Raw genomic sequence first — 21733 nt, 5'->3', positions numbered from 1 at the left:
GAGCCCCACGATCTACGCCGGCGACCCTGTACCAAAGCCGGGTGCTGTTGCTGTAGCTACACGGGGCTCGCCCGTGGCGGCGGCGGAAGAGCCACAATTCCGGCAAAGTCCCGGAGCCCTTTCTGAGTGGGGGGAGGGACAGGGATTGCGGGAGGGGGTTATTTTACCGTGTTTGAATGGAGCCGTGTTTCTCCACGAGGACCTGGGACCCTTGTCCTGCACCGTTTTACCTGTGCCAAACCCGGGAGCTGTTGCGGCAGTTGCCCGTTGCTTCCCGGCTAAACTGATGCCTGCGGCAGCCCCTCCAGTCCCCCTGCAATCAGGACCAACAAAGGCGGCGGTCTCTGCGGGGACCAGCGAGGTAAGCCAGACCAAGTCGCAGACTGACCCTGACTTATTTTTTCCTTTGACTGTACCCTGTTGTTCCCTTGTAGGCGTGACCGGTGGGTGGCAGGAGATAGGGGCACCAGGGGAGGGGAAGGAAGGGCAGCTTGTAGTGCAGCTAGGCTTCCCCATTACCCTGGTGGAGCATCAAGGGGACTCAGTTAAGAGCCCCACTGTTGCAGCCTTGCTATGGGCTGGAGGTATCAGGCGTTGTGGCACTGTTAGACCACCCCAGGGTTACCGGCCAGAAGCTAAGGTGGGTGCATCTGCACCAGCAACCCTGAGCTCACCTCCGGTAATGGGGGCACAGCTTCAGGGAGAGGGGCTAGCCCCGTTAGCACCCAGCTCTAGGGTAGGATTGCCTGGCAGAGGGTTGGGTGGGCCAGTGGGAACCGGGGAGGGAAGGCAGCAAGTGAGCCATCCAGATTTCCCCATTACCCTGGCAGAGCCTCAGGGGGTCTCTCGGTTTAGAGCCCCACTTTTGTTGCCTGGCTATGGAGGTATCAGGGGCAGTGGCATAGTTAGCGCACCCCCAGATTACCTGCCAGCCAGGAGCCAAGGCAGGTGCTTCTGCACCAGTGCCCCTGGGCTCCTCCTCCGGTAATGGGGAGGCAGTGTCAGGGAGATGGCCTCACTCAGGTGACCTTAGGATCCAGGTTAAGAATAGCTAGGGAGAAGCGGAGTGAGGGAAGGCTGCAGGTATGTAGCCAGCACCAGGTCTCAGTAGGAGAAGAAGGGCTAGTGGTAGCCGGGGAGGGAAAGCAGCAAGTATGGCAGCTAGAGTTCCCCATTACCCTGGCAGAGCCTCAGGGGGTCTTTCAGATCAGCAACCCCCTGTTTCAGCCTGGCTATGGGCTGGAGGTATCATGGGCAGTGGCAGGCTTGTGCCACCCCAGGGATACCTGCCAGCCAAGGGCTAAGGCGGTTGCATCTGAAGAGATGCCCCTGAGCTCATCCCTGGTAAGGGGGCGACAAGGTCAGGGAGGTAGGTGCACTCAGGTAGTTCCAGTGTCTGGGTTAGGATTGCCTAGGGGGGAGCAGAGTGCAGGTGGGCTGCAGGGAGGTAAGCAGCAGGAGTCATCAGCAGGGGCTGAGGTTCTGGGCCTATGGGAGGCTAGGCAGGGGGACACTGTGGAGCAGGGGGAGATAGAAGGTCAGTGGGGTGTGAGGCAGCTGGCAGAAGCTAGGGATAGGCTAGGTAGGCAGGAGGTCCCTTGTTCTGGCTTACCAAGAGTGACCCCCCTGACAGATTCCCCAGGGTTCTCAGAGGTGGGGCTATGGGTAGGTAGGCAGCCAGGAGCAGTAGCCAGGGCTAGGGGGGTACAGCAGAGGGTTCTGTACCCAGGACAGCCAAGGGTAGCTACAGGGAGGAAGGGCAGCACAGTGGAGTGCAGAGGAGTGATGCTGACCCTAGCAGCAGTGGTGGTAGCAGGTGCTTGTTTCCTGGCCTTCAGTTTTGAGAGGGCAGGGGCAAATCACCTGGGTACCAGGGACCCCAGCACAGGATACTGGGAGATTTCTTTGTTCCAGGGGGCACAGGAGAGGGTAGGAGTCAGCACCCCAGGTGGTTTCTGGATTCCAGAAGTGATGCCACTCGGGGTGGGGACTGCCCTGGAGCCAGGGAGGAGAGGCAAGGGTATATCGGAGCAGCTACAGGTGGGCACAGGGCCAGGGCAGGTGGGGTCCCTACAGGATAGTGACATAGCTCTTTCCCAGACTTGGTTGACAGGAAAGCGACAGTCTGTGCTTGATAGCTGGTCTCTCGCTGGTACAGAGACATGCCAGTCTCTGGGCAGCATGCAGCCTGGTCTGCAGAGGTGCCCCTTCCCGATGGGCTTGGTTCACCAGGCACTGAGTGGGGGGCAGAGGGTGGTAAAGGAGAATGCCCGGCCACGTTGGAGCCCTGCTCAGCAGGATCTGGACTTCACAATCCAATGTGGCCAGGACAATGTACTGGACAATGACGGAGTACAATTTTGCCAGGCCAACCCCTCAGGGCTTATTGAGTGCTTCAAGGATGCCAGTGGTGTCCCAGTGCCAGTGTGGGCAGCTGGGTCACAAGGCACCCATTGAGCAGGGGAGGTGTCATGGGAGAGGGGGTTTGGGCCGGTATTAAAGGGGTTACACCCCATTTGGCCACCCCCTGCTCTCACTTGGGAAGCAAGGGGTTAACTGGACTGTTGTCCAGTAATGTGTTTTTTACCTTGCTGCAACATGAAAATATGTGTTCCCGTGTTACAATGTATTATCACCATGTAAAGTGTCTGTACCACACACACACTGGGGCTTAAGGGGTTAATGAGCTACAGTTTTAGGAAAATACAAATATGTGTGGTGTCTTTTCAGAAATATCTGGGCATATTGGTGTATGTTAATACCTAATTTGCAGGCCAAGTGTATATTGCTGGTAGAGACAGCTAGGACCCAGGTCTGGAGCATTGGGTGTGAAATATAGCACCTGTGACAAACGTTCTCTACACAGGAGGCCCAGCTTCAAAGCATTTCTTGACAAGGGGTTTTATGGGGGCCAGGTGTGCGTCTACAGAAGGAGATATCAGAATGAGTGACCTTATTAAATATAAGAATATCATGAGATGTCCTCGGCTGAACGTGCTAAAAGCTACATGTGTGTATTCGTGGGACCGAGTCGCAAATAATGGTTACAGACACATGATGTCTAGCAGGTACTAAGAGACAGATATTAATATTTCTCTTAATTTTAGTATTACACGGTAATATTTAGTCTCATTGGGAGCGTCATGCGTGCCGGAATGTATTAATATGTCTCCCGTGCCAGTAAGTATTACTGAACTGAAGTTATTTAGATAGGAAAAGCAGTTTTTAAACGTCCTGGGGTGGGAGGAGTTTTGCTCTGGGGTAAGACTGTCAACCTCACCACTGATTTATGACGGGTTGGGTTTAGGTTGTGTTCAATGGAAAATAACTGTATATAAACAAGGCTCAGCCTATGCCCATTGTCTTTGTGTCATTCTGAGATTGCTGTATGAACTGCTAATCAAAAGATTCGTGATTATTTCATCATTCCAACTTTAAGTAAGTGCATATTTTGTCTGTTATTGGTATATCTTGTGTGTTCACGTTTTCAAGGAATAAACTATATTTATTTATATCTTAGTCGTGTTCAGTTCAACCCAGGTATTTTGGTGTATAATATAGGCCTCTCACAAGTTCCCGTGACAATGGCGTTGTGTTGTGTCGCAGCATCACGTTGTCATGGCAAGATGGCATTGTGTGGTGTCGCAGCATCACATTGTCATGGCAAGATGGCGTTGTGTGGTGTTACGGCATCACGTTGTCATGGCAAGATGGCATTGTGTGGTGTCGCAGCATCACGTTGTCATGGCAAGATGGCATTGTGTGGTGTCGCAGCATCACGTTGTCATGGCAAGATGGTGTTGTGTGGTGTCGCAGCATCACGTTGTCATGGCAAGATGGTGTTGTGTGGTGTCGCAGCATCACGTTGTCATGGCAAGATGGCAGAGTGTGGTGTTACGGCATCACGTTGTCATGGCAAGATGCATCTGACAAAGAGAAGATGCCAGAGATGAGAAGGTAAGAGAGAAACCGTCACGTACTGTACAGTCACAAAAAAAGCCCCGGTTATAAGTATATTGTTCTGATGGAGATCTTGTTTCCCTCATGGTGATGTACAGATAAGTATCCCCATATGAGCCTGACTCAAACATATTTTTTACAGTATACCTTTTATCTTTCAATTTGAGAACATCTAGAATTACCCTACTTTTGTTACCTGTGTATGAATACGTAATATAAGCACCACTTATTTACCTGTGATACCTCTCATTGCAGCTAGTTTTTACCTTTCCATGATATTTAACTCTCTTTGTTATTGTTATTCTCACGTATGATTTCGAGTGCTGAGGAACACACCTATTGACATTTTAAATATATTTAAGTACTTTAGGGATTACCGTACTGGGCGATTTGATGTCAAAAATAAACTCCCAAGAATGTTTTTCATATTTTTCTTAGTACACATGGTAAGCAGGAACTTGGGTTAGGAGGGGGGTAACTTCCTCGAACTAGTCATTTTGCCATAATGTCACTTCATGTTCCTTTAATAATTACGCTATCCCAATGAAAAAGCGTCTCTACCCCAAACATTGTCCCTGTGTGTCTGCTCTTCTGCTACTTTGTTGTACATATATGTTGTGTTTTTTTTTTTTTTACTTTCTGTTACATATATACTGTATATTTGCTTTGCAACTCCGTTTGCGTGTATTATGGTGACTCCATACTTATTTTTCTTGCTTTATATTTTGTAAAACACATTTAAGAATTTGTCAGGGTCATTATTGGAGGTTTTCAGACCAGGTAAGAGAGATTTACAGAGGCCTCACGCCTCCCCAGGCGTTTCATTTAAATGCCTTGGGGAAGAGCGTGGGGCCTCTAACTACCGCTCCCCTTGCCCCCAGAAAATCTCGGGGCGCGAACCCCACTTTGCGCACCCCTGGTATAGCACACGGTACGCAGCACATAGAAATTTTACAGGCACAGTCCCTGCCCAGATGAGCTTACAATTACAGTATCTGTATCTTTACTCACTGAGCCCCTCCCTCCATATTACCACTGAATAACTAACTCTACACAACCAGACTTAAAGCAGCAATGCTGCCTGGGAGAACTTTCTTTTTAATTAGATAAAGCCATATTAAATTCTACATGGGAATTACTGGCCCTGTAAATTGTAATTATGTCAGGAACCTGGTGCTGAAAATGACTCAGCTCTGGCAGGATTGTGCCTTTAAAAGATTGGCAATATTGCAAATATGCAATATACATTATGGATAAACGTTTAGAAAACCAGAAGGGAGGATTCACTCTAGGTATGTAGCTCAGAGAGCCCAAGCACTACAATGTAGTAGTTAATTATAGCACTAGCAACCTAGTACAGGCATACCCCGGTTTAAGGACACTCACTTTAAGTACACTCGCGAGTAAGGACATAGCGCCCAATAGGCAAACGGCAGCTCACGCATGCGCCTGTCAGCACGCCCTGAACAACAATAGCGGCTCCCTACCTGTGCCGAAGCTGTGCGCAATCGGGGAGACTATAGAGCCTGTTACAAATGCGTTACTTACGTTATGCACGTATATGACGATTGCAGTACAGTACATGCATCGTTAAAAAATGAGTGTTTCACTTTAAGTACATTTTCACTTTACATACATGCTCTGGTCCCATTGCGTACGTTAATGCGGGGTATGCCTGTATATGATCATTATTTATATTATATTGCTTAGAAAAGAGAAAAATTAAGTTTATTTATATATAAATACCAGTTATGGTGACACTGTGCTCATTTGCATGTTATTTCCCAGAATCCCTTGCGGCAGTGGAAGCACTGTATGCTAGGTGATAATGGTGAAAGGCAGGGTTGCAGACTTGTCTGAGACATGTGAATGTGCTCACAAGTGATATTTTATTTGCTGTATATAAAAACGACTAACACAATGTAACAAAGTTAAATACATCTGACAAAATTGATTTTCAATCCTTTATTAACCAAAAAGTACCAGAGATTATAATTTAAGGGCTAGCAGAGCTATTCAGACAATGTCAATTACTTAATTTTAATAAAAAGTGTAATGGAATAGACTGCTTATGTTTGTAAAAGACCCAACCTTATTCCACCACAATATATCTGGGTAGTAACGTTGAGGTGGCGTTTACATGAATACTTCTGCTCTGGCTGTAGCAGTGTTACAAAGATATATTGTATGTATTATTGTTTTTTTTTACTTTGGTACTCGTTTTCTTACTTGACATGCATTTTCCCCTTAGGATGGCTGCTGCTCCTCCAAGTTACTGCTTTGTGGCTTTTCCACCTCGCACGAAAAATGGGCATATCTTTTTTGGAAAGAACTCCGCACGACCCAGAGAGGAAGTCCAAGAGGTGCTGTACAGAGCTTCTAGTAATCATGAGCCTGGAAGCAAAGTTCAGGTAAGATGCTCTCCAGACTGAAGGATGTAGTATAAATTCAAGTTCAACTTCAGTGAGTACATGGAGCAAACTCACAGACAAACATGGAATGGATGAATAAACATAAGGATATTAAAAATGCTTGGCATACATGCAAGCCAACTTTATAACTAGCAAAGGTAGAATAAAACTAAAGATAAGAGGTGGTCTATGGTAGAATAAGGAAGGCCACTGGGTCTAAATATTTGCCAAAATGCTTTTATCTATTAGACTAATCTGTGTCTTCAATGTTTATTAGTCTTTTGTAAGTCTAATAAACATGTGTTTTTTTTAAATCAGTTCTGTACTATGAGAAAAAAAAATAGTATGTTTTAAAGACATTTGTAATGTTTCTAATGTAGGAAGTATTTCCATAGTGACAGCCCCCTTCCCCTTCTGATAGGCTCTGGCTCTTGAGCCCGCCCTCTCTCTAGCAGTGCACCAATTGTATCTAGTAACTACCCAGTCAGTCAATCATATTCTAGGAACTACATTGCCCAAAATGCTGTGCAAGAACTGAATTAAATAGCCCTGAGCAAGCAATTGATTACATGAGAACGGATCGATCTGCAGCTTAGCTAATCACGTGTCAGTGTGCAGATTGTATTGATGCACATATTGAATGGGATTTTTTTTTTTTTTAAATGGCAGCTTGAACTGCAGCTTTAATAAACATATCACTGTCACCGGTTTAATTAGGTCCTATGTAAGCTTTGATTACCTGAGTCCTGGGTGTTTCCCCCTAAGCAGGTCTGCACTTAAGATATGGGGCCATATTTACTAGGTGTACTAAGGCACTTCCCAGTACCGGACATCTTACAGCTCATGCACGTTGTCCCCATATAGACATTGCCCGCTGTGACCCTTTTTATACAGGTAGTATTATTGGTGATCGATACAGTATTTCCAGAACTGGAGGTTGCCATGGCTAAGACTAATGCTATCCTGCTATATAGTACCCTTTCATTCAGTTAAGAATTTAAGAGAAAATAAAAACATTTCTAGTGGGGATTGCTGCTTAAAATGATATTCCATGTGTGCATGTTACTTGTGTCCCATCACACTATGCACAGCACTGAAGCGAGAGAGATTATTTCAATTCGTTAGCATTACGGATGCAGCGGCCGTTATTCGAACAAATCACGGCGCCGTTTTCGTGTGCGCTGCTGTACTCCACGCGGCATTAATGCGGCAAATCGCCCCAGGCACACGTGTTTATCGCGGTTGCTTTGTTTGAATTTCATGAATTCTGTTTCTTTGTGTGCAATGAAATGAATGAATTGCAATGTGTACAGTACTGTGCTACTGTGCCAATAGCAGGTGTTTAAAGCCAGAACACTAAAATGCCATTTTCTGCACTCGCGTCTTAAGGCGGTACGGTTGGAAGAAATCCCGCGCCATAACATGGGTATTCCGAGGTATACACCGCGTGAAGTGTTCGAATAATGGCCGCTGCATCTGTAGCTGCTTTCACAGCCTTATAAGGGACTTGTTAACCTACTATACGGTAATCCGTGCATATTCTCTATAATTTATGTAAAGGGCCTCATTATTAGAGATCAGCAGCAGATTGGCTGGTTCCTTTGGTCCGCGGATTTTCGCAGAAGGGCGATTTGGGTTTTGCGGATTTTTTCTTATTACCAATACACACTATATATTACAAATTACCAGACAATCTTTTGTTTTTTGGCAGTGCACGTACATAGCAGTTGATCAAGTCCAGAAGACTCATGCTGTTGTTCTAAGTAAACCAGTCTGGATGTGGGGAGCAGAGATGGGAGCCAATGAATATGGAGTTTGCATTGGTAATGAGGCTGTGGTCACAAGACAGGCAACTTCTGATGCAAAGTTACTACTAGGGATGGATCTTGTCAGGTAAGTGATTAGCACTCCGTGCTAAGGGGTTTCAAGTGATTAGGAGTTAACACTGGAGCGAGCGTTAGTGACCACATACCGAATGCAGCAAAATATATTTGTTGCAACTTCTCTAAAAAAAAATTGTGTTTTATAAGATTGTGGCATCTATTCTATAGACGTTGTTGTTTTACATCAATATAAGACAAGAACTTGTATTATAATACTAGACAATTCACTGATGAGAGAAATATAAAGAAACTGCTATGTAATATTGCCCTAATATTTACAGAACATTTTTTCCTTTATTGAAGCATTTACATAATTTACATATACTGTTTAGTTCCATGAAGCTTAATCATTCAATACAGAGGACGTCATGTACAGTGATATAAGGTTACACCATATATTTATACATCACAAAGATGTCAAGCTGATTGCATAAGCTACTTTGACGCTTTTTGTTGTTATCAGGAGAGAGGTTTTTGTATAATAAACAAAATAGCCTAATACTGTATACAAAAAGTGGTAAACGCTGAAAAGTATCAACGGGACAGCGTGTGGAGGATATAAAAACTAGAAAAGTAAAACGTGTGTAGACTTCCACTCATTACATTAAGTGACTTTGCAAATCATCGCTTGCAAGTAAATTGTCAGGATAGAGTTGTGTGTCCTGTTCATTGCTAAGATTTGGTCGCACTCGGGTCAGTCAGGGTAGACATTTCTCTGATATAGAAGAGAGAACTTTTCTGCCACGGTGCTGGCTGGGGGGTGGCCGGCTGAGCCGGGGCGGAAGCCTGGGGAGTCAGCCCTGGGCTTCCCTGGGGACTCAGTTGATGACATGCTGAGTCACAGAGGCGGCCTATGAAGTCTGGAAGGGGCCTAGCGGCCTTTGGAGTCGGGATGGGGGCTAAGGAGTCCGACGGGGCTGCACTGTCGGCTGAGGTGTTAGTCTGGGTTCTCAGGGGTCTGCTAAGTACTAGTACATAAAGGGGAAGTGGGGCAAGGAGGAAATAGAGGTCCGGGGGGAGGATGCAAATAGGGGTTTGGGGGGGCAGGCTAATAGGGCCCCAGCGGAGGGCACAAATGACACACAAAATTCACTAACTCTCACAACAGCAGAAACACAGACCAGATAAAACTCAAAGCCTCGTGGAGCAGGGCAATTGTAATGTAAGCAGCTGCAAAGAAAGTGTCTGAACAAAGTTCAAACACTTCTTTTCCCCGCATGCTGTGTAGTTGCGTATATGCCTCTGCCCTGACGCAGACCCTCTTCTTGCCTATTATACCAGTCAGGGGACTCGTCTGGCAGCCGGGCCCTTTGACTCAGGGGCCGGTACAGCAGTACCGGATGTCCCCCCACCGGTGGTGTGTGTGTATATATATGTATACGATATCTATATCCATCTATATCTATATCAACCAATAAAAATATGTAAACAGTCTAAATAAAAATGGTTAATATATTAATAAGGAATGACCACATTCAAAGAAAATACAACTCTGCTGGGTTACCAATGAGTGCAATGTTAATCTATAGGTATGGCAAACAGATTTTAATTTGTCAGAGTAAAAGAAATGGCAGGAAAGTGACGCCGCGTGGAGAGTGGTCCTTTCACCACATAGGTAGGCAGTTATGTCTGCGAGAAACAAGCGCAAAAAATGCTCCCAATAGCGTAATAAGGTTTTAAAACAAGTAAAGCTGTTGCACTCACAATGTGGCTTTCCGTAAAAGCTTATCAAATCCTTTAATAATAATAATAGCATGTTCTTCTATAGCGCTGCTAGTAGAGACATTTTGCAGGCACAGGTCCCTGCCCCGTGGAGCTTACAATCTATGTTTTCCAACAGATCTCCCACTCTTACGATATTACCGGCTGTTTTAGTCCTCAGCTGAACAGCATCTATGGATATTGAATCCCAGCAAGCTCACGCTGTCACGGGTCAAGCCGAGATCAATGTGATTATACAATATAATGAAAACAGTGAGGCAATATAAATCCTACGCGTTTCGTGGTGTCACTTCATCAGGGTGTGGTATCTGCCTCTAACACCCCCATCGTATAGCCCCATTAGATCTATATGATTGGAATGTAATTGGATTTTACTTTGTCCAACCAGCTGTTTAGCTGGCAAATTTAAAGCCAATGCAGGGGAACAGGGTGGTGTGTGTCAGTGGTAAACATAGAAAACATAAACAATGTTTATTACAATTGTTCAACAACACTCCTGAACATCTTTGTGCACGTGCAATGCTTCCCTTTTTACTGCCAATATATTATTTATTATCTACTACACAATGAGTGGTTGTGCACTCCTTTTCGTTCTTCCTTTTTCTATAGTTGTGCGATGTGGAGCCCACGCGTTTGAGGAGCAGCACAGCTATATTGAACTCTCAACGTGCACACTTTAGTCGCTAAAGCACAGTTTATTTTTAACCCTTGGTTCACCAATTGTACACTTTATAGTGTTCACTCACCTTAACACTAGTTACTAGTATTACCTGTTTAATACATTGGTTACACACTCACACCTAGGCAGTTTTATATATTTACAGAGATTTTCTCTTTAGCACTGGAACACAATTTAACACTTTGAGCGCTGCATTCCTTGCATTTGTATCTGTTCTCTATATGTTGGCAACACTAGGGTAACGTGATATTACTTTTGTGTTAATTAGTATTTGCTATGCACAGTGATTGTGTTTTTTTTTGGCTGATTTAGTAGATTTTAATTGTTATTTTATATTGTGTTTATGGCTGTATACACGATCATCAAAGATGACTTGGAATATTAACCAGAAGTAGGTTAAAAAGAAAGGATCAATTAGAGTCTCTTTTTTTCTGATACCCACAGAGGTTGATAATGTTGAAAATGTGGATCAGATGTTTTAAAATTTAAAAAAATGACCATATTGATTAGCGAAACCAGATGTTGGTGCGATAAAACCACATTAGAGAAATACATAGTACGTAAGCGAGTGCCAAGAAGCTTAAGATTAATTAAAACTCCCACTTTTGGGAAAGTTGATTTCTAAAGAGACTGGAATAGGATTTTAGATGAGTGCTCATTCGAGTTGGTGAAATGTATTATATTAAAGAGGAAAAAATGTTGACAGATATAGAAAAACATATTGAGGAGACAATTGGCGGTCTTGAACCTCTAGTTAATGAGCAAGATTTGCTCCACGATTGAATATGAACTAAAACTCAATCTAGAGCAGTCCGAACAAGAAACAGTGAAAATTAAGCATAGAAATTTTATTCGGGACAAAAAAAGATTATAATGAAAATAAACAGCGGAGTTGAAGCAGATTTGGGGAAACAGATATGTTTAGGAAAGTCATTCAATCTAGGTAAAACGTATAATCAAGATCCAGACCAATTTCACTCGAGTGAAGTAGAACTTGAACTCCAGGGTTTTAGAAGATCAAGCCCATATAATAAGCACTCTGATTCTTATGTGAATAGTCGTGGTTCTAATTATGGGAGGTTTCGAGCTAATACTGATCACTACCGTCAACTGAGAAACCACCCCAGAAGTAATCAAGAGAGCATTAGTCATCGACAGAAATATGGACGGACTCCCAACAATTTTAATGAGTCAAGATTTAATGGCCACAACCCTAATAGGAATGTGATCCCTTTGAATAACAGATACCAATCCCTAGGCAGCCCCGACACTAGCGACGCTTCTCCTGGTTATCTTTTTTTAGAAAATATCAGGAAGAGGAGTTTTTCCCACCGAGGACACATACCACAGAAATGGGACAAACATCAGCCTGTACCGGGCCAGGGTATAAAAAGAGGGTGGTGACTAGAAGGGGAAGGAGAGGGGGTTCACAGTCCAAACAAAAAAACACAGTACAGGCATACCCCGGTTTAAGGACGCTCACTTTAAGTACACTCGCGAGTAAGGACATATCACCCAATAGGCAAATGGCAGCTCACGCATGCGCCTGTCAGCACGTCCTGAACAGCAATACCGGCTCCCTACCTGTACCGAAGCTGTGCGCAAGCGTGGAGACTATAGAGCCTGTTACAAATGCGTTATTTACATCAGTTATGCACGTATAGGACGATTACAGTACAGTACATGCATCGATAAGTGGGAAAAAGGTAGTGCTTCACTTTAAGTACATTTTCGCTTTACATACATGCTCCAGTCCCATTGCGTACGTTAATGCGGGGTATGCCTGTACCATAATATCACTAGTGAATCAAAAAAGGCATAATTAATTTGTCCTCAATGGTTTTGACTGACAAACATAAACAAGTTTTGGGCAGAGGTCTCTCATTCTCTCTCTTCTTGTGGCCCCAATGGTTCCCTGCTTTTTACCGATTTTGCACAAGTATACCCGAAACCTTACATTTAAATGTCATTAGAGAGGAGTGGCTCAGCGAGTAAATACCTGGTTCAATTCCCGGTGTCGGCTCCTTGTGACCTTGGGCAAGTCACTTTATCTCCCTGGGCTACAGGCACCAAAAACATAGATTGTAAGCTCCATGGGGCAGGGACCTGTGCCTGCAAAACGTCTCTGTAAAGCGCTTAGTCAATGAGACTAATGTCCCTATTACACACTCTAACATTAGGAACCTATCACAATTTTTTCCACTACGTTCTAGAGGAAGTTTTATAGACACTGTTCATCAAATTATAAGCAAGGAGTTTAACTGTTTAGTGGATATAACATTGCCTTTAAAAAGAACCTCAGTAAGAAGGAGAGTGAAGCACTTAATACGTTGCAAGAAAATAAAGATCTAATAATAAGACAAGCGATCAAAGAGATGGGGTGGTCGTCCAAAATAGGTATGATTACCAGAGTGAGGCTTTTAGGCTATTATCAGTTACTAATTCCTATTTACCATTAAGACAAGACCCCACAGCCCAGTATATGCCAGTTCTGACGGAAATGCTTAACTCCGCATTGGAATATAAGACTCGTAATAAAAGTGAGTTTGATTTATTTTTCATCCAAGAACCTGTGATACCCATATTCTACCATTTTCCTAAAATTCATAAGCAGTTGGTAGATCCCCCATGACGTCCCATAATATCGGGTATAAATTCCCTTACAGCTAACATTTCCCAATATGAAAGCCTTTTTCTACAGAAGTATATGGTCTCACTACCTTCCTATACAAATGATTCCACATCTGTACTGCCAATTTGTAGAGATTTAAAATGGGACACAGGATACAAATGGATTACATGTGACGGATAGGCACTGTGCACGTGCATCCCACATGTCAAAGGCATAGAGGCAATTACTTAACCATTTTTTCTCAGAAGTCTCCTTGCTAATTAGTAAAAGTCATGAATTTATTCTGAATAGTATAAGATATATACTACACATAATTACTTCCTATATCTTCACCAGTTCTATGTGCAGGTTTGCGGCACAGCCATGGGCACAAGGTTTGATTCCAGCTACGAAAATCTGTTCATGCGAAGCCTGGAAGATGGTTTCATTTGGCCTAATAATCCCTATATAGGAAACATAATGGTGTATAAAAGCTATATATCGATGATATTTTGATGGTGTGGAGTTGAGATCAGAAGGATCTAGATGACTTTCTAAAGTATATTAATACTAATGACTAATGGGGTGGTGGATTTTCAAATCCGCCGCTGTCACTAACTATAACTCAACAAGTATGAATATTCAGAAGATTATTAGGAAACATCAGGGAATACTTTTGAGTAACCTACTGTTGGGTCCCCATCTCCCAACTTCACCAAGAGTGATATTTAGGAAGTCCAAAAATGTTAAAAACATGCAGTCCCCAAGTGATATTATTTCGAATGATTTTGGAGCTATTGATGAAAATGGTGCATCAACATGGTTAACTAATAGAGCCACGGGGAACTTTCAACGTGGGAAATGCCAAGCCTGTAAGATGATACACAATGATAGGACATTCAAGTCTAAACATGATAATGACGAAATTTTCAACATTAAACATTGTATGTCTTGTACCACCACCCTCACAGTTTATATGTTAGAATGCCCATGCGGCACCCAATACACTGGGATAACAAAAGGCAATTAAGAAGGCATATTCGGGAGCATGCTAGGAACATCAAAATCAGTTTTGCGCAACATAGTGTTACTCGACACTTTACGAGCCATCATACATAAAGACCCGTCCCTTTTGCGCTACAAAGGTATAGAGGTGGTACCAGTAAACAGAAGAGGTGGAGATAGGGTTAAGTGTCTTGCAAAACGCAAATGTTTTTGTATTTTCAAACTAAGAACACTTATTCCTGATGTTAATGAGGACATACAGCCGCCTGTATTAGACCACTTTCATCCATCCAAATAAAAAAAGCAAAACTAAAATTTTATACAACCATTTTTTCAACTTGTATTGTATTGTATGTCTTTATTTATATAGCACCATTAATGTACATAGCGCTTCACAGTAGTAATACACTTGGTAATCAAATAAATAACAGATAATATAAATAACAGATCATGGGAATAAGTGCTTCAGACATAAAAGTAACATCAAGGAAGAGAAGTCCCTGCTCTGAGGAGCTTACAGTCTAATTGGTAGGGAGAACGTACAGAGACAGTAGGAGGGAATTCTGGTAAGTGCGTCTGCAGGGGGCCAAGCTTTATGTATCATGTGTCAAGTATTATCCACGGTGCTATTCATATGCTTGTTTAAGCAAGTGGGTCTTAAAGGTGGATAGAGTGGGTGCTAGTCGGGTATTGAGGGGAAGGGCATTCCAGAGGTGCGGGGCAGTCAGTGAAAAAGGTTTAAGGCGGGAGAGGGCTTTAGATACAAAGGGGGTAGAAAGAAGATATCCTTGAGAAGAACGCAAGAGTCAGGATGGTGTATAACGAGAAATTAGGGCTGAGATGTATGGCGGGGCAGAAGAGTGTAAAGCTTTAAAAGTGAGGAGGAGAATCGAGTGTGAGATGCGGGATTTGATCGGAAGCCAGGAGAGGGATTTCAGGAGGGGAGACGCGGAGACAGATTTGGGAAAGAGCAGAGCGATTCTGGCAGCAGCGTTTAGGATAGATTGTAGGGGAGACAGGTGAGAGGCAGGAAGGCCGGATAGCAGGAGGTTACAGTAATCAAGACGGGAGAGAAGGGGGGCCTGAGTCAGAGTTTTAGCAATCGAGCAACAGAGGAACGGGCGTTTCTTAGTGATATTGCGGAGGAAAAAGCGACAGGTTTTAGAAACGTTTTGAATGTGAGAGAGGAGTTCAGTGTGACCCCTAAGCAGCGTGCTTGGGCTACTGGGTGAATGATCGTACTTCTAACAGTAATGTGGAAGGAGGTAGTAGGGCCAGATTTGGGAGGAAGTATGAGGAGTTCTGTTTTTGCCATGTTGAGTTTAAGGCGACGGAGGGCCATCCAGGATGATATAGCAGAGAGACATTCAGAAACTTTGGTTTGTACAGCAGGTGTAAGTTCGGGTGTTGAAAAGTAAATTTGTGTGTCGTCAGCGTAGAAGTGATATTTAAACCCAAGAGATTTTATTAGGTCACCTAGAGAGAGTGTGTACAGAGAAAAGAGAAGAGGTCCCAGGACTGTCAAATGCTGCGGAGAGGTCGAGTAATATGAGCAGAGTGTAATGACCTCTGTCTTTGGCAGCATGGAGGTCATCAGTTATTTTAGTGAGGGCTGTTTCCGTGGAGTGAGCAGTGCGGAAGCCAGATTGTAGAGGGTCTAAGAGAGAATAGGTGTTGAGAAAATGAAGCAAGCGAGAGAATACAAGACGTTCAAGGAGTTTAGAGGCAAAAGGCAGGAGGGAGACAGGTCGATAGTTAGACGGACAGGTAGGGTCAAGCTTGCTGTTTTTGAGTAATGGTATAAGTGGTGCATGTTTGAAGGAGGAGGGAAAGGTACGAGAGTAGTGGGAGGAGTTAAAAATGTATGTGAGCGTAGGGATTCTAGTAGGAGCAAGAGGTTTTAAGAGATGGGAGGGAATGGGGTCAAGAGGGCAAGTGGTAGAGGAAGAAGAGATCAACAGTGACACATCCTCCTCCGAGTCAGCGGAAAAAGAGTCAAGGAAGGCAGGAGGGGAGTTATGAAGAGGTGTAGGATGGGAGGAAGAAACAGATGGGATGTTCTGACGTATGGATTCCACATTTTCTTTAAAATAGTCAGCAAAGTCCTTTACATTAATAAAGGTGTTTGTGGGGGTGCGCACCTGACATCACGCAGATGCACTCAAGCTAAGGAAGCTCTGTGCACTCCGCCAGTATATTCATTTATAACCCCCGATTGCCGCACTGATTGGTACCACGGTGTCACAGTAATTTATGACAGGATATAATATACACCAAATAACTGGGTTGAACTGAACACGGCTCAGATATAATAAAGAATATTTATTCCTTAGATAGGTGAACACAGCAGATAGTACAAATAACAGACAAGAGATACACTTACTAGGGAGGGGGAATGCAGAAGTAATCAGGAATCTTGATTAGCAATTCCACAGCAATCAGGCATCAATCAGTTGGTATAATGGAAGACAACCAATATAGGGCTGACATCAGTTTATATATCTTTTCAGCCCCATACTTACTATTGAGTGCAGGCTATTGGAGAACAATTATCTGCACCCAATCTCTAACGTAGGAACATTGTTAACCCCTGCCCCCCAGCTAGATGGCACATGCGTACTGGGGCCCTGGGGGTCTCATTTCTGTAGCCCCACTCCCAAGTCAGGGGCGCCGGCCAGTCTACGAGATGGGGTATCTGGTCAGGATACTCTTTGTTTGTAGGTGTGAGTTATAGCACCTACAAACCACTCAAGCCCGGTACTTCTCCGCCCTAATGTATACAGCTAGGGAGGCTGAGCCTTTGATCAGGGGGTCTGTTTGTAGACAATAGGTCGCCCCTCTGATCATTTGCATTCCACAAATTGCAGAAATCTTTGCGGGCTTTTATCCCCGCTTTTAAACACAGTACAGTTTTTAATATAAGGACATATTAAAATAATCGGTTCTGTTGGGCCCAGCGGGTCGAAACGGGCCAGTCCTTCATGCCGGAGTTGACTCTCCATTGTGGCCAAGTTTCAGCCCGCTGCGACCTTCCAGACTGGAGTTACACAAATGCAAGTTAAAACTTTTATTTCTTTAACACAGGATTCTCCGCTTTAAAATAAATCTCTGTTTTTCACTCATTTCCCATTGAAATCAACGGGCTCTGCCGCCATAGACTTTCAATGGGGAAACTCCGCCATTGGTGTCTTTGGGACTTCTCTGCCATAGCCTTTCAATGGGGAACCGCCGCCATTGATGTCTATGGGAAAAATCACTGATCTTTACCGTTGCCCACACTCCGTCTGGTTGGTAGGAGAGGGTTGGAAATGGTCATGCAGTCATGCCGGAACCGTGACTGCATGCACCCCAAATCCCAGCCCTCTGGTCCTTCCAGAACCGGAGATATGGGCTTATACATTTCAGGGTTTTGGACTTAGCCGTTTTCTCGCGCTGCCCTTCTCACCGCCATTGAAGTCTATGGCACGACCCGCTTGGCTAGCGCGACCCTTTCTGGGGGTCCTGGATTCTTGGACCCGGTGGTGGTCAAGTGTGGGGGAACCTAAGAGCTAGGGGCAAAAATAATTTTATTTCTGGGTACCCTAGAACTTGGGGTTCCCACGCCACTTGTCGTTGAACTTGACCTAATAGTGATGAAAGCTCCTTTTCAGACATTGTTTCCGCTTCTGCGGTTTTGCGGTTTGGATGGCTGCCAACCTGTTCCTGGAGATCGGTGTCAAGGAATCCCCATTGAAGTCAATGGGTCCATTGACTTACAATGGAAAACCGCCGCTCCTTCTCTCAGACGCCACCTGCTGGTCTTCGAGGGAAACAGGTCCAAAACCGCTGGATTCACCATTGAAATGAATGGAGTTGCAACGGCGGCCTACGGGACCCTGCAAAATGGAGCCTGAAAAGGCGGGAACATTGAACAAAGGGCTATAATCACTTCCTAACTATTAACCCTTGTCCTCCCGGATGGATCCCAGTGTGTGTGTGGTGCAGACACTTACATGGTGATAATACATTATAACAGGGGAACACACATTTTCATGTTGCAGCAAGGTAAAAACCACATTCCTGGACCGCAGTCCAGTTAACCCCTTGCCTCCCTGGTGAGGTCAAGGGGTGGCCATACGGGGTGCAACCCCTTTAATACCGGGCCAATCCCCCTCTCCCCCTACACACGGGACACCCCAGAGGCCTGGGGAACCAGCAGGGATGGCTAACAAGAGAACCCCGAAGCCGCGGGCAGCCAGCGGTGGCTAAAAGGAAAAAAACAAAGATGGCGCCACTGTGGTTACACGCGGCGTCATTTGATGCCTGTGACGTCACATCACATGACCCCGCGGTGTCATTTGACGCTGCGTTGCCATGGAGACACGTCACAGCGTCTGAATCCCGGTAAGTGTTAATGTTCCAGAGACCTTACGCAATGTCCCGGCATTTAATTTAAATGCCTGGGGGAACAGCGCGGGATCTCTGCAACCGCCTGCGCCCCAAGACAAATCTCCCGCCCCTCCTGGGGGGCGAACCCCCCAGTTTGCGCAACCCTGGGTTAGAGAATCGGGGAGTGATGAGTGTAGGATATGTCGCTGATAAAATGTTATAAAATTCAAAACTTTGTCTGATATGTGATTGCTGTCATTGTAAAAATTCTGTCACAAAATGGTTGTTTCCCCTCTTCCCTCCCTTCCCTTTTTTTCTGTACCCCTTCCCTTGCCGTTTATGTTTGAAAATCTTAATAAAAATATAAGTTTAAAAAAAATAAAATAAAGGTATTTGTTTGTTTATTTTTTTTAAAGTTCAGATTTGTTTTTTTGTTTTTTTAGGAAAGCTTTTTAAATAACTGCAGCTGGTTCATTGTTCCACTAACACCCATCTGTGTTGTTCCAGGCTTGGTCTTGAGCGAGGAGCAACTGCTAAAGAAGCTTTAGATATCATTGTGTCTTTACTGGAGGAGCATGGACAGGCAGGGAATTATTATGAGGATGACAACATGTGTCAGACATTCCACAGTGCATTTCTCATTGTGGACAGAGTGGAAGCCTGGGTATTGGAGACGGTGGGAAATTACTGGGCAGCAGAAAGAATCACAGGTTTGTGTTAATTCTAAGAATGTACAGTATGCTTACATTGTGCAGACCTTTATGTACTAACCTCAATGGAAACCATGAACGTCTACCCTTAAAAGCTGTTTTTCTTATGTTTGGTGCTGAAAGGAAAATATTTCATTAGCGGTTGGTGAATATTTTTTTATCAAACAAACTTTGTGTCTTTGCTCTGTTTAGCATAATGCATGGTGTGGTACCTTAATGCTATATTGTTGTCTATAAAGTCTGAGGAAGCCTGTTTTCTTCATGTGGTCACCAAACCTTCTGAGGGCTTCACAGCGGCATCAATTTCATTGAGATTTAGTGCTTCAGAGAACCATTTTCAGTCAACATTTAGGACCTTTACAATCTGGATACAGGCCCTGATTATGGACAAGATGTTGGCTCTCTGACACTGTGCAGGTTATTAGTCACGATGTGGTGGTGCAAAATGGTCAAATCTGCATTGAAACGCCCATTCAAGTCAATGGCAGTTTCGGAGCGGTAGTGCCTTTCTCACTTTTAAGGATAACACCATACGGGGGACCGATTTTGAGTTGAATAACGACGGTAGAGTCTTCGTGCAAACTTGTTACGTGGGTGGTTTGCGACTCGTAAAAATAAGAACTTCATTTAGAGTTGACAAAAATAGGCGCAAATTGCATTTTGCTCGGGGGTTGTTAACTTTTGACCCGACAGGCGGGAGTGTAGGTGTGTCTTCCCAATTTATTTCAATAAGTTCTACATGGGTGTATACTCTTTAAATAGCACCTATCTTGCATTTGCACCCACCTAGAGCACTTACATGTTTATGCCAACGCTGTTTTTGCATTTTCAACAAAACTCTAAATAAAGGCCTCTATGTGTTGACTTAGTACATTAAACCTACAGTATACTGAGCGCTGTGACCTGTTGGTGATAATGGTACAGTTGTTTTCCAGTGTTAACCATCCTTGTATCTTGGGCAAGGTACTGTGCAATACTAGTTTTCAGGTTGTACATCTCCTTTTTCTTATGTCTTGATTGTTATGACAGCTGCTTCCCTACTACTATCTGCTATTTACATTGTTGTTGTGCAGAACTGAAGGGAAAAAAATCCCTTTGCATTTGTTAAGGAAAAAAGTTTAGACTGAAGCAAGTAAAATGTTACCTTTTGCAATTGTAACAATTTTTCTTTGAAGATTTACTGTAGGTTTAGTAGTTCTAATGCATCGTTGCATAGTTTCAAGGGAATGTGATGTAGAAATAAGTCTTTTTGAGACTTTTTGCCTTGTAGGCTTTTTTCCATTTTGTGTTGTGTTCATTGTCTTCCATCAGCCTGCTACAATGGTCATTTGCAAAAGGAAAAATGACTTTTCTTAAAAAAAAATTCTTCCTATATGTATATTATTGTAAGCCATCCTAGCCATCACAATATCAGAGTGTAGAACACTGCTTCCTAGAATTGGGGAGCTCCATTCTTGTGATTTTTAAACCACTTTTTTTCCCCTTCTTTTTTGTGCTCTTTGTTACTGGTGTAGATGGTGTAAAATGCATTTGCAATCACTTATCTCTGAAGACGCACATAGATCTTGAACACCCAGAGCTTAAGAGTCATGCAAAAAGCCAGGGCTGGTGGAGTGAAGATAAAGAATTTAACTTCTCCGAAGTGTTCTCAGAAGAAGGGAACGGAGTTGATTGTTCAGGAAAGGAAACTGTTGAAAATCACGAAGGTAAATTTATATTGTGATCCCGTGCATTCATTTTGGCTCATTTATATATAACGTAAACATTAGGTGTAGACTCGGAGCGCTCAAATAAAAGGGGCGACCAAGCAGGGTTAATTCAATTTGAATAAATCGTGACTAAAGTAATACACTTCTTAACAGAAATAGTATGGAGCTGAGCAGATTAAGGAGACATACATTTACACTTATAATTGTCAACTAGTGTGTATGTGTATAACAAAAGAATAAGTGGCACTACTGTACATACAAGAAATGTAAACACATCTATAGTGGTGTGTGCCTGAGTCCATAAAAGATAGTGTGTGTGTGTGTGTGTGTGTGTGTGTGTGTGTGTGTGTGTGTGTGTGTGTGTGTGTGCGTGTGTGTGTTTTATATGCCACCATGACCATTTTAGGAACATCCCAATCTTCAGCTGTAGTATCAGATTCATACCATTGCAACACATTACCACTTCATAGTCTTGTTTTCCTTCTTTTCAGAAAAGATCACAGTGCAAACCATGATAAATATACTTCGGGATAAAAGCAGTGGTATCTGTGTCGATTCAGAAACCTTCCTTACTACAGCTAGTGTAGTGTCCGTCCTACCTCAAAATGAAAGCACTTCTTGCATTCACTTCTTTACTGGCACGCCAGAACCATCCAGGTTAGTCAGGTTAATGAC

General features: G+C 43.8%; 1 protein-coding gene across 3 annotated transcripts in view; it reads left to right on the top strand.

The window, feature by feature from the left end:
- SCRN1 (secernin 1) overlaps positions 1 to 21733 on the top strand; it is a 56372-nt gene that overhangs the window by 12269 nt on the left and 22370 nt on the right. For all 3 annotated transcript variants that reach the window (XM_075586869.1, XM_075586870.1, XM_075586868.1), the window contains 5 exons: positions 6212 to 6371; positions 8083 to 8264; positions 19147 to 19349; positions 20864 to 21055; positions 21550 to 21715. In XM_075586869.1, coding sequence (XP_075442984.1) covers positions 6212 to 6371; positions 8083 to 8264; positions 19147 to 19349; positions 20864 to 21055; positions 21550 to 21715 — 903 coding nt within the window. Of the gene's footprint in view, positions 1 to 6211; positions 6372 to 8082; positions 8265 to 19146; positions 19350 to 20863; positions 21056 to 21549; positions 21716 to 21733 lie in introns of those variants that run through there.

The sequence above is a fragment of the Ascaphus truei genome, chromosome 2 (genome assembly GCF_040206685.1).
Source record: "Ascaphus truei isolate aAscTru1 chromosome 2, aAscTru1.hap1, whole genome shotgun sequence".
Taxonomy (NCBI): Eukaryota; Metazoa; Chordata; class Amphibia; order Anura; family Ascaphidae; genus Ascaphus; species Ascaphus truei.
Note: the sequence above shows the minus strand (reverse complement) of the source record. Positions and strands in the feature narration are given on the sequence as shown.